The 25,946-nt window shown below is 42.3% G+C and overlaps 1 protein-coding gene and 1 non-coding gene across 3 annotated transcripts; both read right to left on the bottom strand.

The window, feature by feature from the left end:
* Positions 1–3,366: 3,366 nt before the first annotated feature.
* TRNAT-CGU (transfer RNA threonine (anticodon CGU)) lies at positions 3,367–3,440 on the bottom strand. Its single transcript has one exon. It is a non-coding gene; the product is annotated as a tRNA-Thr (tRNA).
* A 4,560-nt stretch (positions 3,441–8,000) lies between these two features.
* Positions 8,001–25,702, bottom strand: LOC142658677 (uncharacterized). 2 transcript variants are annotated; one of them, XM_075834314.1, is made up of 9 exons: positions 25,555–25,702; positions 24,899–25,072; positions 24,691–24,814; positions 23,081–23,179; positions 19,692–19,789; positions 17,730–17,808; positions 17,516–17,613; positions 17,233–17,347; positions 8,001–9,747 (listed from the first exon to the last, which is right to left on the bottom strand). In XM_075834314.1, the coding sequence occupies exons 1-9, from the start codon at positions 25,630–25,632 to the stop codon at positions 8,354–8,356; spliced, it is 2,259 nt and encodes a 752-aa protein (XP_075690429.1). In that variant the 5' UTR covers positions 25,633–25,702; the 3' UTR covers positions 8,001–8,353. The 2 variants fall into 2 exon arrangements, with proteins under 2 accessions (XP_075690429.1, XP_075690494.1); XM_075834379.1 differs by lacking the exon at positions 23,081–23,179.
* Positions 25,703–25,946: the final 244 nt, after the last annotated feature.

Here is a 25,946-nt window from a genome sequence, read left to right as displayed (position 1 = left end):
TGGGGGCAGGGAGATGATAATGGGGGCAGGGAGATGATAATGGGGGCAGGGAGATGATAATGGGGCAGGGAGATGATAATGGGGGCAGGGAGATGATAATGGGGGCAGGGAGATGATAATGGGGCAGGGAGATGATAATGGGGGCAGGGAGATGATAATGGGGGCAGGGAGATGATAATGGGGCAGGGAGATGATAATGGGGGCAGGGAGATGATAATGGGGCAGGGAGATGATAATGGGGGCAGGGAGATAATAATGGGGGCAGGGAGATGATAATGGGGCAGTGAGATTATAATGGGGGCAGGGAGATGATAATGGGGGCAAGGAGATGATAATGGGGCAGTGAGATGGCATTGGGTAGGGAGGGAAATGATGCTAGAGTGGGAAGGAGATAATAATGGAGGGCGGATGGCACTTGAGTAGGGATGCACGATGAATCAAAACTTCGATACGGTTTCGATACCGTGCACCCCCAAACGGTTCGATACCGTTATTTCATGTATTTCGATACTAAGCTGTGCGGCCGCACAGCTCAATATTGTAATACATGAATGTATGAGAGCGGAGCTGCGGCTGTGTAACACAGTCACGGCCCTGCTCCGGAGTCCTGACATGTGCGCGCCGCCAGGATTATGTGATGCGGCCAGCGCTGCACTAATGAGCGGCGGCACTGAAAACAGAACATGGCGGGCGCACTACAAAACACCCCCGCATGTTCTGTCTTCAGTGCCTGAACCGCCGCTCATTAGTGCAGCGCCGCCCGCATCACCTCGTGCTGACCGCGTGCGGGGCGGGGCAATGGTTGTATTACACAGCCGCAGTCCCACTCTATAAAGGCAGAGATCAAAGAAACCTCTCATCTCTGTCGCTATTCCCCTGAATGCTGCGATCAAAGCTGACTGCAGCATTCAGGGGAAAATAAGAAGGGGGGATGCCCCTTGGATCACGTCACAGGAATCCCTGTGACGCGATTGAGGGACATACCATATATGGGCAGACAGCCCAAGGTCCAATGAAGGACCCCAGGGCTGTCTTACCATATTTCCTGTTAGGGCATACTCAGGTCTGTCCTAACAACTGCCTGTGTACTATCCGTATATAGATATATACCAGTACATTAAAGTTTCAAAAAGAAAGTAAAAACTTAAAGTAATGTTAAATTAAAAAAAAATACACATACACTTTTTTTACAAAACACATTAAAATAAGTCTCAATACATAAAACATGCACATAATTGGTATTGGCGCGGCCGTAATAACCTGCACAACAATTTTTTTGCATCATTTATGATGTGTACGTTGCAAAAAATAAAATAAAAACTTCTTTCACTTATTAATGTGAGGCACGAGGTATTATGAATTTTGAACCTCCATGTGCCTCACATTAATAGTAATTAACCCCATCATGTACCTTACACATTAACCCTTTATAATTGAGGAACATGATGGGGTTAATTACTATTAATGTGAGGCACATGGAGGTTAAATTTACCATCACACCTCGCGCCTCACATAAGAAATGGAAGAACTGTTTTTTTTTTTTTATTACTGTTGGCAAAGTATCGCTTTGTTATCGAAATCGCAATACTACACAAAGCATCGGTACCGAAGTCCAAATTCTGGTATCGTGACATCCCTCCACTGGAGGAGGCATTATACAATGGGGGGGGGTAATAATTGGGTGAAAAGTGATGATATCTGAAGGGAGGGGAGAAATTATACATGGGGAGGGGTAGAGGAAGGAGAGAGTATACCTGGGTAGGGGGAGAAAGCTTATACCGGAGGCATAGTTAGCAACAGTCCTGAATTTGCAGGGACTGTCCTGAATCTAAGGAGGCAGTCCCGGCAAATTACTGTCCCAGACGTGTCTCAGCCACTGCCATATTCAATTGTATTTGCGTCCACAGGATGCAGATACAATTGAATACTATGGCAGAGCAGGAAAGTATCAGCTTCCTGCTCTGCCATTCACCCATCCAGGAGCGGAATCCCCGGCCAGAGAGTTGCCGACACTCTGGTCGGGGATTCCTCTCCTAGAGGTAGCCCCTGAGGTCACTGTCCATATATGGACAGTGAGGTCAGGGTCTCCTCCTGGACTGGAATCCCCTGTAGAGAGTGCCACACACTCCCCTGTAGTTAGCGCCGAACATACCCCCTGTAGATAGCGCCACACACACTCCCCTGTAGATAGTGTCACACACTGCCCCCTGTAGATAGCACCACACAATCCCATGTAGATAGCGCCACACAATCCCATGTAGATAGCGCCACACCCACCCTGTAGATAGCGCCACACACCCCCCCTGTAGATAGCGCCTCACCCACCCCTGCAGATAGCGCCACACACAGCCCCCTGTAGATAGCGCTACACACAGATAACGTGTGTGCAGCGTGTGAAGAGAATGCAAAAGCATCATCCAGACATGCCCGTGGCGGTGGGAGATCTTAGGGACTACATTTTGGTGAGTGACTCTGCTGTGTATAGGGCTTCAGTGCAATGATTTTTGTTTATATTGCCCTCCTACACCCTGACAGATTCTACATACACACACACACACACACACACACACACACACACACACACACACACTCACTTTCCCTTTTTTGCCCCCCACAGAGCCGCTGTCTCTTGTCTCTTCCTTGTCACTCCACAGAGCCCCTGTGAGGTTGCGTCTCCCCCCTGGCTACCACTGCTACCTTCAGTTCTCCCAGCCCTGGCACTTAGTTTCTCCCCTTTGCCCTCCGACACCCACCTCCTGTCTCTGCCCTGCTCCTCCAAAGAGTTTTCTTTTTAATGTGCCCTACCTCCCGCCCCTTTACATTTCACACCCCCTCCTAATAATGAGGGGGGCGGGGGCCCAGACTCATTGGCAGTATGGGGCCCAGAAATTCCTGATGGCAGCCCTGCCGGATATTATAAATCTGGAAAATGTGTCGCCATCTGTCTCTTCTTGTGGGTTTTTCAATATCTGCATCCTAACTGTAAATACATTGTGTATCCAACATACTTGAGCCAATGTTTAGCAAAACTTAGTCCAGAATTCTTAGAACTCCACAATGAATAGTTTGTGTGGGAATCTCTGCTGTTCCCCTTTAAGAATATGACCATGTGGGAAGGGGGTATAGCAGTATAGTTGTAAGTATCCCAGCTGCCAGGCAGCCTCTGAAGGGGCGGTTTGGCTTTCTGCTTTTGCCATGGTTAGTTTTTCTAATGAAAGTCATATGAAGCCACAATTTTTGAGTCAGTTTCTCCACTGCCGGCATTTCTAATCTCCCATAAAGTAGTTGATTCATCATACATTTTTTTTTTATGGTTCAGGGTTTTATATACTAAACCAGTCCACCAACAAGCACCTTAAGAACACAAGGCTCTGCTGAGATTCAAACTCAGGATCTCCTGTTTACGAGACAGGCGCTTTAACCATCTAAGCCACAGCACCTAGACATTTTTTGATATGGATCTAATTTTTTTCTGGTAATAATATTGTATTACCCTAAAATATACTTTTTATTTGTGACTGCCATTGTCTCTCGTAAATTCACGTAAGTGTTTAAGACAAAACTCTACCCCTCAACTGGATACTTGTCCCATCAGATACTAAGAGTGAAGTAAATGACTTGGATTACACTATTACTCCCAGCATTTTCACTAAGGCTGGGTTCACACGACCTATTTTCAGACGTAAACGAGGCGTATTATGCCTCGTTTTACATCTGAAAATAGGGCTACAATACGTCGGCAAACATCTGCCCATTCATTTGAATAGGTTTGCCGACGTATTGTGCAGACAACCTGTAATTTACGCATCGTCGTTTGACAGCTGTCAAACGACGACGCGTAAATGGACTGCCTCGGCAAAGAAGTGCAGGGCACTTCTTTGCCACGTAATTTGAGCTGTTCTTCATTGAACTCAATGAAGCACAGCTCATGATTTACGAGCGTCTCAGACGCCTCGCAAAATGCGAGGAGCATTTACGTGTGAAACGAGGCAGCTGTTTTCTCCTGAAAACAGTCTGTCTTTTCACACGTAAATGACAGCTAGCGTGTGAACATACCCTAACAGCACTATTAGACTCTAAAATAGCGGAGGTCACTGAATATTTTGAAAAACAGCTCCAAAAATGTCCGTAAAAACGCAGCAAAAAACGCGAGTTGCTAAAAAAATGTCTGAAAATCAGGAGCTGCTTTCCCTTGAAAACAGCTCTGTATTTTCAGAAGTTTTTGGTTAAGCGTGTGAACATACCCGTAGAGCTCTGAAGTGGCTTTGAGGGGCCTTATATATTAGAAACCCCATAAATCACCCCATTTTAAAACCTGAACCCCTCAAAGTATTCAAAATAGCATGTACAAAGTTTATTAACCCTTTAGGCATTGCACAGGAATTAAAGTGGAGGGGAAATGTTCAAATTTAGGTTTTTTTTTGTGCAAAAATTAAATTTTAATCCATTTTTTCCTGTAACCCAGAAGGTTTTACCAGCAAAACACAACTCAATATTTATTGCCCAGATTCTGCAATTTTTAGAAATATCCCACATGTGGCCCTAGTGTCCTAACGGACTGAAACACCGGCCTAAAAAGAGCACCTAGTGGGTTTTGGGGCCTTATCTTTATTAGAATATATTTTAGGCACCTTGTCAGGTTTGAAGAGGTGTTGTGGTGCCAAAACAGTGGAAACACCCAAAAAAAATCATAAGAAGCATTTTCACCCCACAGGTGTTTCATAGGTTTTATTAGAATTGAGCAGTGAAAATGAAAAAATACAGATTTTTCATTTCCTCAATGAGAAATATCGCCCCAACATTTGTTAAGTAACTTGTCCAGATTACGGCAATACCCCATATGTGCTCATAAACAGCTGTTTAGGCACACGGCAAAGCTCAGAAGGGAAGGAGCGCTTTTTGACTTTTGCAGCGCAGATTTTGCTGGATTGGTTTCTGGACGCCATGTCGGATTTGGAACAGTACAGTGGAATACCCCCAGAAGTGACCCCATTTTGGAGACTTTACCCCTCAAGGAATTACATTATTGGTGAACTAAATATTGTGACCCTGCAGGTGTTTTATAGATTGTATGAAACATTAAATCCACATTTTTTCCAATAATGTAGTTTTGGCTAAAAAATGTTTAATTTTTACAAGAAATTCAGGAAAAAAGGCCCCAAAATTTGTTGCGCAATGTCCTCCGAGTGCAGCAACGCCCCGTATGTGGTCATACAATGCTACCTGTACACACGGCAGGGGTGTAAAGGGAAGGAGCGCCATTTGGTTTTAGAAGCGTAGATTTTACAGGATTAGTTTTCGGACACCATGTTGCATTGGGCTGAGTTACTAGTACAGCGGAAACTCCCGAGAAGTGACCCCATTCTAGTAACTACACCCAAGGAAATCATCTAAACGCATAGTCGTCATTTTCACCCCACACGTGTTTTGCAGAAATTATTACACAATAGATGTTACAGATTGAACATTTTTCAGGAGACGTCATTTCAGTGCCCGATATGTTGTGTCCGGACACACACCCCATAATATGTTCTCCAGAGTACAGAGAACTACAACTCCCAGCATGTCCAGACACCCCCCCATACTATGTTCTCCAGAGTACAGAGAACTACAACTCCCAGCATGTCCAGAAACCCCCCCATACTATGTTCTCCAGAGTACAGAGAACTACAACTCCCAGCATGTCCAGACCCCTCCATACTATGTTCTCCAGAGTACAGAGAACTACAACTCCCAATATGTCCAGACACACACCCCATACTATGTTCTCCAGAGTACAAAGAACTACAACTCCCAGCATGTCCAGACACACACCCCATACTATGTTCTCATGAGTACAGAGAACTACAACTCCCAGCATGTCCAGACAAACACACCCCATAATGTTCTCCGGAGTACACCGAAAAACAACTCCCAGCATGTCCAGACACACACCCCATAATATGTTCTCCAGAGTACAGAGAACTACAATTCCCAGCATGTCCAGGCTGTTATGGGATATCAGATGACATTACAGGGAGGAGGTATAAGAGGAGAGAACTACAACTCCTAGCATGTCCAGGCTGTTATGGGATATCAGATGATATTACAGTGAGGAGGTATAAGAGAACTACAACTTCTAGCATTTCCACACTGTTAATATGTGATATCATTACATGGAGGAGGTATAAGAGGAGAGCACTACAACTCCCAGCTCAGCATGTCCAGGCTGTTATTATGTGATATCAGAGGACATTACAGGGAGGAGGTATAAGAGGAGAGAACTACAACTCCCAGCATGTCCAGACTGTTATTATGGGATATCAGAGAACATTACAGGCAGGAGATATAAGAGGAGGGAACTACAACTCCCAGCATGTCCAGGCTGTTATTCTAGGATATCAGAGGACATTACAGTGAGGGGGTATAAGAGGAGAGAACTACAACTCCCAGCATGTCCAGACTGTTATTATGAAATATCAGAGGACATTACAGGGAGGATATATAAGAGGAGAGAACTACAACTCCCAGCATGTCCAGACTGTTATTATGGGATATCAGAGGACATTACAGGGAGGAGATATAAGAGGAGAGGACTACAACTCCCAACATGTCCAGGCTGTTATTATTAGATATCAGATGACATTACAGGGAGGGGTATACGAGGAGAGAACTACAACTCCCAGCATGTCCAGGCTGTTATTATGTGATACCAGAGGACATTACAGTGAGGAGGTATGAGAGAACTACAACTCCCAGCATGTCCAGACTGTTATTATGGGATATCAGAGGACATTACAGGGAGGGGTATGAGGGGAGGACTACAACTCCCAGCATTCCCCTGGCTCCAGCTCTCACACAATTGCTGACAACCTATAGAAGAAAACACTGAATCCATCACTTTTCCACACAGCACAGGAGCCCCGCCCCCTCACAGAGCTCCGCCCGTCATGTCACGTGATCATCATCACTTCTCCACACCACACAGGAGCCCCGCCCCCTCGTGGAGTTCCTCATTATTTCTAACCTTGTCAATGTCTTGACTATATTTTCTAGTCATTTTGCAACTCATTTGATAAATATAAGTGTGAGTTTTCATGGAAAACACAAAATTGTCTGGGTGACCCCAAACTTTTGAACGGTAGTGTATATATGTTTTTTTATTATTGTCACTATATATATATATATATATATATATATATATATATATATATATATATATTTTATATACATACTTACATTTATACTAATCACTATTCCCTCATTTTGTTTATTTATTTTTTAATATATGTACGTTACCTATTTCTGTGCTGTTTATTTATGATGTATATATACATGTATTTTATGTATTTATTTTTTATTTATTAGTATTCATTATTCACATTTTTGCATTTATTTATATGTATATTTTTTGGTATTTATTTTTATACTTATATGTATTATTTGTATATTATATAAAATAATATATTTTTTCATTTATTTTATATGTATTTCTTCATTATTATATATTATTTTTTGATAGATTATTTATATATTTTCTTTTATGCTTGCATTCTAGGCACTGTATAAAACTTTGTATATCCTTCATCTTTTTGAAATCATGTCTGTATATCGGATTATTATAGTTGCTATACCTTATGGCATTGCTGCTATCTATTTCTTGATAGTCTGTGCACTATTTGCACAGGCGCTCATTAGCGCATGCGCTGGGGTTACCACATTCCGGAGTGTCTTATTTTGTGTTTACATTACTATGTTGACTTGCGTCCATCGTCATTTCATGAGGCGCATCGTCACGACGTAGACACTATTTATTATTTATTTTATTCAATTAGAAAGTTACTTTGTTAGCGTTTTTTTCCTTCAATTCCATTAGGTTCATCTTTTTATACTGTTTTAATGAAATTAAAATATAAAAATCTCCATATATGTTAAAAACAAAAAGTTTACATTGTCCTTACTGTCAGTCTGGATTCTCCTGCAGTGTGGGGGAATGTATGAGTACAGTAATAAGAAGCGAGGTTCATGGTGCCGATTCAGCTTCTTTGCTTTGTAAGTAAACCAGTTTCTTCTTTTCTTCCTTATATCCACAATATTTTTTGTTCATGGATCCCGCTCACAGTTGATCTCAGGTAAATATAATTCGAGTGTTTGGCAGATCCAGGCTAATTCCACCAAAAAATAAATAAACAATCACTTATTGGCTGTTTAAAGTCTGTGAATAATCTGATTTGTTTAAAATCTTTTTTATTTTTTTTTGCTCTTTTTGCATTCACGCATTCTAAATGAGATTATGGTTTCTACTCCATGTGAATTCTCTGTGGAGTTCCAAAATGTAAAATTTCTTTGTAAAACATCTTCTACATATAGAACATCAAAATGGCTTCTTTCCCATATGGTTTCTCTGATGATCCCTAAGTTTGCCTTTAGTAGTAAAACATTTCGAACATTCTGAACACGAATATGATTTCTCTTCTGTGTGACTTCTCTCATGTTTAACAAGAGCTGATTTATCTGTAAAACATTTCACATATTCTGAACATGGCTTCTCTCCTGTGTGACTTCTCTCATGTTTAACAAGACCTGATTTATCTGTAAAACATTTCCCACATTCTGAACATGAATATGGCTTCTCTCCTGTGTGACTTCGCTCATGTCTAACAAGATGTGGTTTATAGGTAAAACATTTCCCACATTCTGAACATGAATATGGCTTCTCTCCTGTGTGAATTCTCTCATGTGTAACAAGACTTGACTTAACTGTAAAACAGTTCCCACATTCTGAACATGAAAATGGTTTCTCTCCTGTGTGACTTCTCTTATGTACAATTAGACTTGCTTTATATGGAAAATATTTCCCACATTCTGAACATGAATATGGTTTCTCTCCTGTGTGACTTCTCTTATGTATAACAAGACTTGATTTAACAGTAAAACATTTCCCACATTCTGAACATGAATGTGGCTTCTCTCCTGTGTGACTTCTCTTATGTACAATAAGACTTGATTTATCTGTAAAATATTTAGCACATTCTGAACATGAATACGGCTTCTCTCCTGTATGAATTCTCTCATGTTTAGCTAGATCTGACTTAACTGTAAAACATTTCCCACATTCTGAACATGAAAATGGCTTCTCTCCTGTATGACTTCTCTCATGGATAACAAGACCTGATTTGTCTGTAAAACATTTCCCACATTCTGAACATGAATACGGCTTCTCTCCTGTATGACTTCTCTCATGTGTAACAAGACTTGATTTTTCTGTAAAACATTTCCCACAATCTGAACATGAATACGGCTTCTCTCCAGTGTGAATTCTCTCATGTTGAACGACATAGGATTTTTTTGTAAAACATTTCCCACATTCTGAACATGAATATGGCTTCTCACCTGTGTGAATTCTCTCATGTGTAACAAGACTTGATTTTTCGGTATAACATTTCTCACATAATGAACATGAATATGGCTTATCCCCTGTATGAATTATTTTCTTTGTAAAAATACCTGAGATTTGTGTGAACTGTTTATCACATTGAAACCTTTTACCCCCTTTCTGAGCTGTACTAGTGGTAACAATTTGTGATCGGTCAGGAGAAAGTTCCTCATGATTAGTCAAATTATATGATAAGTCTTTACTGTGACGTCCAGGATGTATATTAAGGGTAATGGGGTTTTCTCTTGAAGACCGCTGCATGATATCTCCATCTTCTACTTTATAATTTAGAAATAACGTGAAGTTTCCCTCAGAGTTCTTACTGGGATTTTCTGTTAGGATTAAAAAGAATAGTGATTTTGTTTCAAAATAGAAAAGTTGACAAATTTATAACATTCGTATTAGGCTGGAAACACACATACAGTGTTTTGAGCCAAAGTCAGAAGTGGATCAAGCAGGAAGAAGTGTAAGCCAAGCCTTTTGACTCCATTCCAGCCTTATAACGCTTTGTATAACACTTTAAAATAAATCCATGACAGTCCAGGATTCTGGTCTCCACCTTTTTTTTTTTTTGAAAAGCAGAACCTTGTCTGGCAATGAAGCCTGTTCTCTGCTAACTCATTTGGCCGTTTAAATACTAATAAGACATCACAATCTTAACTTAATATGGTTACAGACAATCTAATCTTGGCCACAGTCTACATTTAACAAGATAATGTATCATGAGACAAAACACACATCTCAGGCTGAATTCACAAACATGATAATGAGGTCTGCATATCCTAAAGGTTGAACAGTCACCAGATCTTAATTTTATAGCACATCTGTGGGATGCAATTGAATAGACAGAGTAAAGTTAATAATTAGAATCTGTAATAAAGGTTTCCAGTACATAGTAATATCATTCCATTAAGAATTCAGGCTGTTCTAATGGGAAAAAGTGTCCTGTCAAGTACGGATAATGTGAACCTAATGAAATCAAGTGGCTTAATTCAAGTTTTAGTAATGTGACAAATTAATAGCAAATTGTTGTTCTATTTCTCTGACAACCTATTTTTATTTGGTCTTGTTTTTCTCAGAACATATAGGGCTTCAATATTGTGCAATAAAATAAGTGATATATTTAACGGTGATGGAGTGGGAGAGTCGGAGAGGAGAAAACTCAGCTGGATGTTTTAAAACGTCCTTGTAGAGATAGGTGTGGACCACCAGGATATTTATAATCTATGGGCAGTCAGCAACTGGTTAAAATAGGTGCTTCCTAATAATCATGTTTCTGTTTTTTTTAATCCAATATTTAAAAAAAACCAACATCTTTAAACCCACTTTGAAAACTTCTTAAAGACCCTTAAAGAGTACCTAATTTTTAGACAACTTTTCAGAATAATCAGTCATATGTGTGTACAGGAGGAATAACACTATTTCTGGCATTATATGACTTGTATATGGCATTCTTTTAGTAGTTGTCCCTCTGCAGGCTCTATCTTTAAAACTCCGTTTTCCCTGAGGTAGTGGATGGAGCCTAACTGCGATCATGTCTTCTATACACTGCACACAGAGCAGAGAGCTACCCTGGTCCACTATCTCTCTGTAGCGCACCCTTAGAAGCTTGGAGCACATCATACAGCAGTAAGAAGTGCAGCGGAAAATCCAGTACAGAGGTGACATATAACTCTTACCAGCAGCCTATGTCTACTCTCTCTGCTTCCGCTTCCCCTCTCCCCTTCAAAGACTTTTATTGACAACAGCAAGTTAAAACACAAACAAAAATAAATGAAGAAAAAATTACATAAACCCCTAACTTAACGCATTGTCACCTACATGTACGTAAAAAGCGTTAAAGTGTAGCTCAACGTTTGTCAAAGTTCTAACATGTTATAGAGAAATGACAGAAGTTTTGATTGGTGGGGGTCCGAGCACTGAGACCCCCATCAATCGCTAGAACGAAGCAGCTGAAGCGCTCGTGTGAGCGTACAGCCGCTTCGTGTCTGGTTGGCTTTTTCCGGAAATAAATGTATCGTATACGGACTCAATAGAAAGTCTATGAGCCCGTACTCCGAAATAAATGTATCGGAGTACGGGCTCATAGACTTTCTATTGAGTCCGTATACGATACAATAGAAGTTTGTCAAACGTTTAGCTACACTTTAAAGGGAAGTATGGAGTGCGCTCACGGGCTGAGCACGCTCCATACTCAACGGGTGGGTAATACAGCCGACACCTTACTGCAACGGGTGGAATCAAAGATCACTTTGATTCTGCCCGTTTAGCCCCTTAGATGCCGCGGTCAATTGCGACTGCGACATCTAAGGCAATAGAAAAAGGGGCCAGCCTGCTCCGAGAGCTCATCGGTCCTCCCGCAACGCGATTGCACGGTGCTGATGGTTGTGATGGCAGCCTGGGGGGTCTAATGAAGGCGCCCAGGTCTGCCATTTCTGTACTCCCACTAAGCTCTGCCAGAGGCCTGTCAAAATAACTATATACTGGTATACATTAGTGTTGCAGTATACAGAGCAAGCGATCGCTGGTTCAAGTTTCCTAGGGGGGCTAATGGGGGAAAAAAAGACAGTAAAAAAATAGTTAAGTAAAGTTTTGTGTTAATATCCATAAAAAATAAAAATAAAAAAGTTAAAAAAACAAAAAATGTTTTACCACCTGTTCTCTAAAGTAATGTTAAAAAATATGAAAATTAACATAACTGGTATTTTCACATCCGTAAAAATTTAAACTATTACAATATAATGTTATTTAACCTGCACGGTGAACGCTGTACAAAAAAAAAATAATAATAATTAAAGACGCCAGAATTGTTGTATTTTGTCACCTTAGCTCGCCCAAAAAATTGAATAGAAAGTGATAAAAAAATTCACATGTATCCCAGAATGGTATTAATAAAAACTACAACTTGCCCCGTAAAAAAAGTAAGCTGCCACACCGCTCAATCAAGCAATTTTTTTTCCAATAAGATGTAGTTTTATCTCGAAATCTTTCATTTTCTTAACAAATAAAGGAGAAAAAGCCCCCCAACATTTGTAAGGAAAATTCTCCAGAGTACGGAAATACCTGATATGTGCTCATAAACTGCTCAGAAGGGAAGGAGCACATATTTTGATGGATTATTTCTGGGCACCATGTTGCATTAGCAAAACACCTTTGGGACCAAAACAGTGGAAACCCCCCAAGAGTGACCACATTTTGGAAATGACACCCCTTAAGACAATAATTAGGGGTGTAGAGCATTTTGACCCCACAGGTGTTTTCCAGAAATGAATGCGCTGCGAATGGTACAAAGTGAAAATTGCAATTGTTCCACAGATATGCCATTTCAGAGTCCAATTGTAATGTCGTGGTAGGGAGACAGACAGGTGAGCCCTAATCTACCCGCCACTCAGTCCCTGCCTATTTGCAACGACCCGCCCTAGGCGACGGGGTACAACTGGGCGACGGTCCCTACACTCAATAGGTGCACGACAGACAAACAGACAAGGGTACAAAGAAGCCAGGGAAATGGGAAGCTGCCCACGGGGACACCGTGAGCAACAAGAGAAGTGAACGAGCCGAGTCAAACCAGAAGATGAACGAGGTACAAAAACGCAGAGCAGAAGAGTGGTCAGTAAAGCCAAGGTCAATCACAAGCAGAGGATCAGTAGTTCAAGAAGCTGCAGCAGGGCCAGGAAACCAGCAGAGAAGAATCACAAGCAAAGGAGGAACAGGAAAGGCAGGTATAAATAGACAGAGGGCGGGAGCTAGCTCCGTCTGGCCAGGCTGTGATAGGCTCTCCCACTCCTAAGCCTGCCATCCTGGGTGGTGGAAGATGGAGTCAGTCTCACAGACATAGAAGCAGGTGCAGACTGATTAACTATAGGCGTCGACATAGAAGTTGTGTCTGGCAGATCCTTTACACCAATGTTGTGCCCAGCTTGTGGCACTGGAGACACACATCCCAAAAATTGTTAAAAGGGTTCTCCCGGTTATAGCAATAACATATATGTGGTAGTAAACTGCTGTTTGGGCACAGTGTATGGCTCAGTATTGAGGTAGCAACTTTTAGCTTTTGGAGCGTAGATTTTGCTTGGTAGTAGTTCTGTTTGCGCTATTACTGGTGTTTCAGTTTATAATGTGGGGGCATATATAAACTGTGCAGAGAATATCAGTGTATATGTAATCTGTGAGGAGTACATCAGGGCATATGTAATCTGTGCCAAGTACATCAGGGTATATGTAATGTGTGAGGTTTACATCCGGGTATGTGTAATCTGTGAGGAGTACATCAGAGTATATGTAATGTGTGAGGAGTACATCAGGATATATGTAATCTGTGAGCAGTACATCAGGGTATATGTAATATGTGGGGAGTACATCAGGGTATATGTAATATGTGAGAAGTGCATCAGGCTATATGTAATCTGTGAGGAGTACATCAGGGCATATGTAAACTGTGTGGAGTACATCAGGATATATGTAATGTGTGAGGAGTACATCAGGGTATATGTAATGTGTGAGGAGTACATCAGGGTATATGTAATGTGTGAGGTGTACATCAGGGTATATGTAAGCTGTGTGGAGTACATCGGGGTATATGTAATCTGTGAGGAGTACATCAGGATATATGTAAACTGTGAGGAGTACATCAGGATATATGTAATATGTGAGGAGTACATCAGGGTATATGTAATATGTGAGGAGTACATCGGGGTATATATAAGCTGTGTGGAGTAAATCAGGGTATATGTAATGTGTGAGGAGTACATCAGGGTATATGTAAACTGTGTGGAGTACATCAGGGTATATGTAATATGTGAGTAGTACATCAGGTTATATGTAATATGTGTGGAGTACATCAGGCTATATGTAATATGTGAGGAGTACATCGGGGTATATGTAATATGTGAGGAGCACATCAGGGTATATGTAATCTGTGAGGAGTACATCGGGGTATATATAAGCTGTGTGGAGTACATCAGGGTATATGTAAGCTGTGTGGAGTACATCAGGATATATGTAAGGTGTGAGGAGTACATCAGGGTATATGTAATCTGTTCGGAGTACATCAGGGTATATGTAATATGTGAGGAGTACATCAGTGTATATGTAATATGTGAGGAGTACATCAGGATATATGTAATATGTGAGGAGTACATCAGGGTATATGTAATATGTGAGTAGTACATCAGGGTATATGTAAGCTGTGAGGAGTATATCAGGGTATATGTAATATGTGAGGAGTACATCAGGGTATATGTAATATGTGAGGAGTACATCAGGATATATGTAATCTGTGTGGAGTACATCAGGGTATATGTAATATGTGAGTAGTACATCAGGTTATATGTAATATGTGTGGAGTACATCAGGGTATATGTAATATGTGAGTAGTACATCAGGTTATATGTAATATGTGTGGAGTACATCAGGCTATATGTAATATGTGAGGAGTACATCGGGGTATATGTAATATGTGAGGAGCACATCAGGGTATATGTAATCTGTGAGGAGTACATCAGGATATATGTAATATGTGAGGAGTACATCAGGATATATGTAATCTGTGTGGAGTACATCAGTGTATATGTAATATGTGAGGAGTACATCAGGGTATATGTAATATGTGAGGAGTACATCAGGATATATGTAATATGTGAGGAGTACATCAGGGTATATGTAATATGTGAGGAGTACATCAGGGTATATGTAATATGTGAGGAGTACATCAGGGTATATGTAATCTGTGAGGAGTACATCAGGGTATATGTAATCTGTGAGGAGTACATCAGGGTATATGTAAACTGTGAGGAGTACATCAGGGTATATGTAATCTGTGAGGAGTACATCAGGGTATATGTAAGCTGTGCGGAGTACATCAGTGTATATGTAATATGTGAGGAGTACATCAGGGTATATGTAATATGTGAGGAGAACATCAGGGTATATGTAATCTGTGAGGAGTACATCAGGATATATGTAATATGTGAGGAGAACATCAGGGTATATGTAATCTGTGAGGAGTACATCAGGGTATATGTAATCTGTGAGGAGTACATCAGGGTATATGTAATATGCGAGGAGTACATCAGGGTATATGTAATCTGTGAGGAGTACATCAGGGTATATGTAATCTCTGAGGAGTACATCAGGGTATATGTAATATGCGAGGAGTACATCAGGGTATATGTAATCTGTGAGGAGTACATCAGGGTATATGTAATCTGTGAGGAGTACATCAGGGTATATGTAATATGCGAGGAGTACATCAGGATATATGTAATATGTGAGGAGTACATCAGGGTATATGTAATATGTGCGGAGTACATCAGGATATATGTAATATGTGAGGAGTACATCAGGGTATATGTAATATGTGAGGAGTACATCAGGATATATGTAATATGTGAGGAGTACATCAGGGTATATGTAATCTGTGCGGAGTACATCAGGGTATATGTAATATGTGAGGAGTACATCAGGGTATATGTAATATGTGAGGAGTACATCAGGGTATATGTAATATGTGAGGAGTACATCAGGGTATATGTAATCTGTGAGGAGTACATCAGGATATATGTAATATGTGAGGAGTACATCAGGGTATATGTAATATGTGCGGAGTACATCAGGATATATGTAATATGTGAGGAGTACATCAGGGTATATGTAATATGTGAGGAGTACATCAGGATATATGTAATATGTGAGGAGTACATCAGGGTATATGTAATCTGTGCGGAGTACATCCGGATATAATAAGGTGGTATAATAATGGGGTAAATAATACAATTATCCATAGATATTTGTTATGCTGTGACACAATCCTTTATGCACAGGCCGGTGTCGCACTGATAAATGGTGCCCTTTCCTATCCTCTTTTGGTCCACACTCTGCACCTTTGTAGTTTGGGGAATTTTGCTGGGAAAGTGTTGTCCTGGTATAATACGGGCCCCCTCGCTTCCAGCAGATATGTTTGGGCCCTTCTCTTCCCGGTTCCCAAATATTAGAGCCCTGATAATCAACTCCTCAAATGGAAAGTTCCTCTCGGACCGGCTCATCTGCATATTTTTTCATCTTCGACTAATGGGAGCCATAACTTTTTTATTTTTTCATAGACGTAGTGGTTTGAGGGCTTTTTATTAATACCATTTTGGGGTACATGCAACTTTTTAAACACTTTTTATTCCATTTGTTTTAGGCAAACCGATCAAAAAACAGCAATTTATTTTAAATGTGGCATTCACTGTTCTGTAGAAATCACGTTACTTTTATCCTGCAGGTTTTTTTTTGTTGATTGAGCAGAGTAAAGGCTTATTTTTGTGGGGTGCGCTGTAGTTTTTATTGGTACATACGAGTTTTTGATCACGTTTTATTACATTATTTTTTAGCGCTTTTTTTTTAACGGTGTTCACCATGCGATTTAAATGATGTTATATTGTAATAATTCTGACTTTTACAGATGCGGTGATACCAATTTTGTTTATTTTTTTACATTAGAGGAAAATGGGAAAAGGTTTTTTTTATTTTTTGTACACCACGAAAAATGTATTTAACTATTTCTAACACTTTTTATTAGTCCCTGCAGGGGATTTGAACCAGCGATCTTTAGACATACTAATGTATATTCAATTGTCATTTTTACAGGCTCTAAGCCTAGTACATGACCGGATTCATAGATCACCTTGTAGAGAACTTCTATGTGCAGTCACAGCTCCCTCAGGTCCTGCACTGTGTATAACACATTGTCTGACGTTTTACTGTAATGTAGAACTAAGGAGGAACCCCACCTTAACAAACCTCCCAATTCACTTTCTAAATTCATTATTACTGACCTGTGGTAACACCTTCTGGAATTTCCTCCCCCACTTCACTGTTACATGGTTGATCGCCCCTCACCCGCTCTTCTTCTTCTTCATCCTCCGCTTTAATATTAGTCAGATCTTCCCCCTGATTTCACATATGTAACAATTCAGTACAATACAGCAGAGAGTGTGAAGAATCTAACAGATTAACATAAGAAACCACCAAAATCTATGACCCCCATCTATGACCGGCGCTACCAAAAAGCTCCACACCCCCCTATATAGATCTGGTATAGGACTCAGATTCATCTACCTGATGATTCTCTGGGACATTGTGATTTTCCTCTGGACAGTCCTGGGAATACAGAGGACTGGGACATCTCTCTGGTGGATTTTTTCTACTGGATACATCTGTAGGAAACACACAGTGACGGAATAGATTATTTACATGTGATGATGGGAGGAGTATCTAGGTGACCCTCAAAACAGGTTTGTCTTTACAACTAATGAAAGTCTCCCCTCCTTACACTGCTGATCAGCCATTTCATCCGTCTCCTCTTCTGCTTCATCTTTAATCTCAACCTTAATATCAATCAGATTTTCACCCTAAACAAACAAGAAAATAAAAAATATAGTATGAACTTCGGGCTAATTACTTTATGGTCATATTTTGATGAGACTTTGGAACCATCTACCCAGTGGCAGATCATCATTCGGGCGGTTTGGGCGGCAGCCTGAGGCTACCAGGGGGGCCATGGCCGCCCAAACCGCACGGGCCCCCTCATACCCGGTGGCGTCGCTAGCACCGGAGGGGGCTCCGGTGCTAGCGACAGCCATTCAGGGGCGTAGCTAGGGGGGGGCAGGCGGTGCATGTGGCCCGGGCGCAACTAGGTGGTAGGAAAGGGGGAGCGCCGCAGAGCAGCTGATCGCTGATATGTGCCCTGTATGTCAGACACCTGCAGCAGCGATCAGCGTTAGGAAGAGCCAGGAGTTCATGCGGCAGCGTTCTGACTGTGGTCTGTGACAGCCCGGTAAGTGGATAGGTCCAGTCACCTGACCTCATGTCAGTGACATGAGGTCAGGTGACTCAGTTCAGGTGACTGGACCGGTTCACTCAGAGGCTGTCAACGACCCTAGTCAGAAGGAATTGCGCCGCATGAATTCCTCGGCTCCTCCGCTGAGTCACGTCAGGCAGAGCGGAGAGTGGTAGCAGTAGGCACACGGCTTCAGTGTGTGGTAATATCTACAGGGAGCAGTGTGTGAGGTAATATCTACAGGGAGCAGTGTGTGGTAATATCTACAGGGAGCAGTGTGTGTGGTAATGTCTACAGGGGGCAGTGTGTGGTAATATCTACAGGGAGCAGTGTGTGTGGTAATGTCTACAGGGAGCAGTGTGTGGTAATATCTACAGGGGGCTGTGTGTGGCGCTATCTACAGGGGTGTGTGTGTGGTGCGATCTACAGGGGACCTGTGTGGCGCAATCTACAGGGGGATGTGTGTGGTGCTATGTACAGGGGGGCTGTGTGTGGTGCTATCTACAGGGAGCAGTGTGTGGTGCTATCTACAGGGGGGCTGTGTGTCGCTATCTACAGGGAGCAGTGTGTGGCGCTATCTACAGAGGGCTGTGTGTGGCGCTATCTACAGGGGGCTGTGTGTGGCACTATGTATAGGGGGCACTGTGTATGTGGTGCTTTACCTTACAGTGTTTGGTACTATTTTATTCAGGGGCACAGTGTTCGGTGCTATTTTTTATTTTGGGGTACAGTGTATGGTGCAATTATATTTAGGGGCGCAGTGTATGGTGCTATTATATTTAGGGGCGCAGTGTATGGTGCTATTATATTTAGGGACACAGTGTGTGGTATTATATTAAGAGGCACAGCGTTTGGTGCCATTATATTTAGGGGCACAGTATTTGGTGCTATTATATTTAGGGGCATAGTGTGTGGCACCATGATAATTTTATCTGCGTTTATAGGTGTGGAAACGTTGGAAAAGTGAGAAGCTGAAGACAAGTGGAAAATTCTGCAGAAATGGGTCATGGCCAGGAGAAGTCGTCATGAAGTCTTGACCTGATGGAGAAGAAAAGAGGAAAAAAACTACTAGGATCTGAAAAGGCATCACCTGTGAGTTACTAGATTTATAGAGAATCTGTCACCTCTCCTGACATGTTTATTATAGGAAATCCTTGTATTTCGCATAATGTCTTTGTGCAGTCCAGGACTGATAGATAAATGTGTGTTACCATTCCCCTTGTCAGGAGGATGTGTCCCTACACAGTATGATACTGTCAGCGATGGTTGGAGACTGTCAGTATGTAGGGACACAACCCTGTGAAAAGGGGAATTGTAACACCCAATTGTTAATGCTTGCACAAAAAGGTAGCATTAACAATAGTTACAGCGTGGCAGGGCGGCGGTTGAGAAGGGGGGCCAAGTTTGGGTAACAGCCCAGGGCCTATGGTCTACTTAATCCGCCACTGCATCTACCTGATGATTCTCTGGCACATTGTGATTTTCCTCTGGACAGTCCTGGGAATACGGAGGACTGGGACATCTCTGTGGTGGATTTCTCCTACTGGATCCATCTGTAGGAAACACAGTGACTGATATATAGACAGATATACAATAGTCATGTATTCAGACACTTCATTAGGCCCATGGCTGCCATTTCAGACACCGACACCCTGAGATCTTACACACGGTGCCGGTGGGGTGAGAAAGGGAGCTCCCTCCCTCTCTCCAAAACCACTCAGATGCGGCTCTCGCTATTGAGCGCAGCATCTGAGGCGTTAAACGGGCGAGATCGATACGGATATCAATGTTGCCCATTCGAGCAGGTCTGCCCCCTGCTCTCCGCTTCCTCTGGCAGCTGAGAACAGAGAGATTTATCTGCTCCCTGCTCTGTTTATTTATTCTGATGCAGCGCCGTAAAAAGGCAACTGCATCAGAATAAAGCCTGTTAGTGGCGGCCGTAAAAACCCCTATGGGCGGTCACTAACGGGTTAAACATCCTTTTATTTTTTAGGAGGTTAGAAGGTTTATAAGTTTATCAGCATTTTTTCACATTTTCCCCAAAAATATTTTTTTAGGAATCAATTCAGTTCTGAAGTGGCTTTGAGGATCTGTATATTAGAAACCCCCACAAATTACAGCATTTTACAACTGCACCAAAGTATTCAAAACAGAATTTAGGGAGTTTGTTAACCCTTTAGCCATTTCACAGGAATTTTTTTTTCAGATATTCAATTATAATCCATTTTTCCTGTAACACAGCAAGTGTTACCCGAGAAACGCAACGCAATATTTATTCCTCCGATTCCGCATTTTATAGAAATATCCCACATGTGGCCCTAGTGTTCTATTTAATGAAACATGGGCCCCAGAAATTAAGGAGAACCTTGTGGATTTTGGGGCCTCCTTTTCATTAGGGTGTTTTCTAGGCACCACTATAGGTTTGCAGAGTCCTTAAATGGGTTTTCCAGACCGTAAAAATTGATGACCTATCCTCAGGATAGGCCACCAATAGCCGATTCGTCGGGGTCCAACTCCTGGTACCCCCACTGATCAGCTGTTTTCAAGGGGGTGCAGTGCTTGTATGTTTTTTCTTCAGGGGGGGGTAGAAAAAAAAAACTGAAATTCCGCCATTGTTCTATGCGTTATAAATGTATGCAGTTTTTTTACGTTTTACAACTTTTTCAGAATAAAAACACTTTTGAACTAAATTATTTGTTTTTGCATCGTCGCTTTCCAAGAGCCAGAACTTTTTTATTTTTCCATCAATGTAGTGATATGAGGGCTTGTTATTTGCGGGACGAGACGTAGTTTTCATTGGTAATTTTTTGGGGTACATTGGACTTATTGATTAACTTTTATTACTTTTTTGGTTCGCAATGGGGAAAAATAGCAATTCCGCCATTTAAAAAAATTTTTTTTTAGGACATTCACACTGCGGTTTAAATTACATGTTAACTTTATTGTGTGGATAATTACGGTCGATCACATATTTGTGTACTTTTATTTATTTTTTTCACCCTTTACTAAATAAAAATATCACTGCCTATATGAACGATTAAAATGTAAATTTTATTATAGAAATCAAGAACAAAAATAGGGCTAAATAGCCAAGAAACTATTGGAGGCGTAAGCACGATGTCCAGCAAGGGGGGTGCATATGGGTACTATTAGGTCTGTGTACCACACAATGCAAGAATATGTCTACCCCTTTTGATTTATGTCATAAACACCTGGTCAATACGTGCCACTAAGGCTATGTTCACACAGAGTTTTTTGCAAGAGGAATATCTGCCTCAAAATTCCATTTGGAAGTTTGACGCCGATTTTCGCGCCTTTTTTCGCCCGCGGCCATCGAGCGCCGCGGGCATAAAAGACAGTGAAATACGCTTTCTCTGCCTCCCATTGAAGTCAACGGGAGGTCAGAGGCGTAAACGCCCGAAGATAGGGCATGTCGCTTCTTTTTCCCGCGAGGCAGTTTTACTGCTCGCGGGAAAAAGACGCCGACGCCTCCCATTGATATCAATGGGAGGCATTTTAGGGCCGTTTTTGACGAGTTTTGCGGCGCGGTTTCAGCGTCAAAAAAACTCTGTGTGAACATAGCCTAAAGCTGTGTCCCTACGCGTTTCCGCACCACTTAGTAAACAGGGTGCTTCATCAGGGATCACAATAATATTGAATTAAAACACCTAATGGCCGGTAAGCACCTGTTGCAGCAGGTCTAGTGTCGTGCAGGAGCCGGGTTAATGTTTTAGGCACGCAACAGGTAATTACCGGCCATTAGGTGTTTTAATTCAATATTATTATGTCTCCTGATGAAGCACCCTGTTTACTAAGTGGTGCGGAAACGCGTAGGGACACAGCTTTAGTGGCACATATTGACCAGGTGTTTATGACATAAATCAAGAGGGGGAGACATCTCCTTGCATTGTGTGGTACACAGACCTAATGGTACCCATATGCACCCCCCTTGCTGGACATCGTGCTTACACCTCTAATAGTTTCTTGGCTATTTAGCCCTATTTTAGTTCTTGATTTCTATAATAAAATTTACATTTTATTTGTTCATATAGGCAGTGATATTTATATCGAATACAGGTGAACGTACATCTATTTATATCAATACAACGTCAATACAACGTCAGTTGTGTAGTGTCAAATCCTTTACTAAATAAAAACACATTTTATGGGACAAAAAAAATGTTGTTGTTTTACAGTAATCTTTATTAATCATTTTTATTTCACAGTAATGACTTATTTTTTCAGTCCACTAGGGGACTTCGCTGTGCGATCTTCTGATCGCAGATATAATGCTTTGGTATACTTAGTATACCAGAGCATTTCTGCCTCTGGTACTGCCTAATAGATATATATCCAGGGCAGGTCTGGGGGCCTTTTCTAGGCCCCTGGCTGCCATGGTACCTCATCGTGGGCCCGCGATCACATTTGCCCGCCCTCTGTAAATCACAATTGATGCGGTCGTTATTGACTGCAGCATTTAAGGGGTTAAATGGCCATGATTGACGGAAACTTAGAGGAGGAGCACCCGCTCCAGCCTGCATGGGACACCCGTGCAGAACTTAGACTGGGCTGCCGTGAAAAGGCATTTTGGTGGTCACTAAGGGGTTAAACTTGAAATAGTTTTTCTTTTTTTCATCTTACTAGGGGACTTGAAGATCCAACGTTGTGATCACTGGTTTAATACTTATGTGTTGCAGTGTATTACACCCGTCAGCTTTACACTGACAGACTGTAATGTCCGTGGCTGCAGGCTGTCAGCTCCAACCTTCCCCTGACAGCCGCGAGTCGGCAAGCGCTGGTCCCAGCCTCCTCCTCAGGAGACGCCAGCGCTCGCGTCCACTCACCTCTGCCGGATCCCGTAGGGTGCGTGCTCACTCTCGTGCCCGCTCTTAAAGGGGCAGCGTGCATCGGACCGGATGGACGAACTTTGACCCGTGAGTACCCTGAAATATAAGAGGGGTCCAGCCGCCTAGTTCTATGCCTTTGCATTGTTGTGTATCCCTTAGTCCGTCTATGAAAATGGTCCCCTAGTGTTTTCTGCACCCAGTGTTCCTGTTCCCGATCCTGTACCTGTATCCCGATCTAGTGCCGTGCTTGCTATAGTCGTGCTGTGCTGGATACCACGCTTGCCTGCTTCTCCACGCCTGACGTTCACCCGCTGCCTAGTTCCTGCCATGCTACTGTCCGTTCTGCCACAGGTACCCTATATACCATAGACTGTGACCTGCGCCCTGTTGGCCAGCTCCCCCTCTGGTAGGGCCTAACAGGCTTCCGTAGGTGTCTGACCTGGAGGACATTGTTAGACCTTCAGTTGCCATAGCAAAGCCGAACAGGTCTTCTGCCGCTTCGTTTTAGTGATTGGTGGGGGTCTCAGTGATCGGACCCCCACCAATAAGAACTTCTGACATGCCATTATGACACGTCAGAAGTTTGTTGAACGTTTAGTTACACTTTAATAATTTTCCTGTCTATTTTGTTATTATAATTTATCTTCTATAAAGCGTTTGTTTCGAGCTTCCAGCGACAGCTCTATAGAATGCCGGACAGCAAGTCTGGACATAAGAGAATAGGGGGAGGGGGACCCCATTATGTAATATAGCAGTGTGTAGTGAGCATGCTCCCACCTCGCCCCCTGTACTGAGAGGAGGGGGAGGCAGCCGGTCACTCCCTGGACCACATGTCTATCACACATCGCAGTATGGAGATGTGTATTACCAAGCTGCGGATGTGTATACCCCACATGCTGACACAAAAGGGGGTCCCTGACAACAATAGTCTTAACATGTGGGGAATACACACCTATGGCACGGCCCGGTAATACCTCTGCATACTGCAGTGTAAAGGTGTGTACTCCATGCAGTTATGGGGGAACTGTGGACAATAATAACTGAGGTGAACTATGGCTGTCAGGAGATGCTGGGAGTTGTAGTTTTCCACAGCAGGAGCGACACAGGTTGGAACACATTGCCCCAGGATATAGATGGTGTAAGTGCAGAACTAAGTGTCTACCAGGAGAACTTCTCATCCATGTGCAGAAGAGAAGAGAAGACTCCAGTATTAGTAGATCTCACACTGAACCTGCAGAACATCTTTAAACACGACTGTCATGTCCGCTGTTCCCACACGGTAGAACTTTACACTCCGCATGTAGGAGAGATTATAAGAGCGGCGCAGATCAGTCACTGGTTATATAAGACTATGTTCACACACACAAGTCACTGTCCCACTCATCTGATTGTGGTTAATAAAAACTCATGTACCTGCTGCAGAAACAACAACATTCTATGGAAACTTCTACAACAAATCTGTGACCATCCCCTAGTGCAGCACTGCAGCAAAGCAAGGAACGTGTGATCGGAGATCAGGAATCACATGTCTATATATACTGCACATGACGAAATTAAAACTTCAACAACAAACATAATAATATATAAATTATATATCTATATCTCACCTTGTGATGTGCGCGGCCGGTAGTCCTCCATCATGACCTCCCCGTACAGATCCTTGTGTCCTTCTAGATACTCCCACTCCTCCATGGTGAGATAGACAGTGACATCCTGACACCTTATAGGAACCTGACACACACAATGATACAGTCATCACCCAGACACCTCCAGTGCTGTTACTGTAGAATTTCCCAGCATTCCCAGCAGTGTCACCTCTCCAGTCAGCAGCTCCGTCATCTTGTAGATCAGTTCTAAGATCTTCTTCTCATGTATCCGGGAGTGAGGGGGGGGCTCTGTGATGGGGCTCTGACTACTGCTCCATCCTCCTGACTCATGGATGATGGGAGTCGTACAGTCACTCGATGTCTTCTTCACTATTGTGTACTCCTGTGTATGGAGAGAGACACTTAGAGAACTGAACACAGTATTCCCCCCTCAGTAGAAAGAGGGAGATTGTGACCCCGCTGTATAGAGCTCTAGTGACCCCACATCTGTAATACTGGAGACCTCACCTACAAAAAGACATTGAGAAAATAGAACGAGGCCAAAAACTAAAAAGGAAATAATATTGGGGGGACTAGATGGACCATGTGCTCTCCTCCTGCCGTCATCTTGTATGTTTCTATATAGAGGTCATCCTGATCCTCCTGGTTCCTTGTCATTCTCATTGCTCTACAACATTACTATTGCTGCATTGGTGACATGACACATAACTGACCATATTGGTTTCTGATCTTCAGCTTTTTTGCTGTTGTCTTCTTGACGTCACTTGGAAGGTCTGGACACTGTTATACAGGACACTGGATTCTTCCTATTATGTATTGTCCCTTCCCTATGTGTGACTTGTTCTATAATGTAGAAAAGTTTACCTCTCCGCTCAACAGGTAGATGATCTCCAAGGTGAAGTCTAATATTCTTCTGCTCATCTCATTCCTGTCCTTGTCCATCCTTGGTGGGTCATTCAGAAGGAACGTTGTGGAGGAGAAGATGAGATAACTGGAGGATCTAGTACTGCAGACGTCTTTATGTAGAAAGGAGAAGATGGAAATCATACAGGGGACAACATCATGTGTGACATATAGAACCTCACTTATTGATCATTGAGGTAAACATCTTCTCAGAGCCGTCACCGCATGGAATAAAGGGGTATTCCCAACACGGACATTTCTCCCCAGGTTATGCCAGAAATGTCTGATAGATGCGGCTCCACCTCTGGCCGTGCTCGGCTGTTTCTGGACCTCCTATACAAGTGAATGTAGAG

The sequence above is a fragment of the Rhinoderma darwinii genome, chromosome 1, assembly GCF_050947455.1.
Source record: "Rhinoderma darwinii isolate aRhiDar2 chromosome 1, aRhiDar2.hap1, whole genome shotgun sequence".
Classification (NCBI taxonomy): domain Eukaryota; kingdom Metazoa; phylum Chordata; class Amphibia; order Anura; family Rhinodermatidae; genus Rhinoderma; species Rhinoderma darwinii.
Note: the sequence above shows the minus strand (reverse complement) of the source record. Positions and strands in the feature narration are given on the sequence as shown.

What these genes read in the sequence shown, in the direction of transcription:
- LOC142658677 (XM_075834314.1), bottom strand. Translation starts at nt 25,632, where the DNA reads ATGGACAAGGACAGGAATGAGATGAGCAGAAGAATATTAGACTTCACC. An exon ending in CCGGCCGCGCACATCACAAG is followed by an intron (nt 23,180 to 24,690) that starts GTGAGATATAGA and finishes CTTATATTTCAG; the next exon opens with GGTACTCACGGGTCAAAGTT. An exon ending in TCCAGAAGGTGTTACCACAG is followed by an intron (nt 9,748 to 17,232) that starts GTCAGTAATAAT and finishes TAATCCTAACAG; the next exon opens with AAAATCCCAGTAAGAACTCT.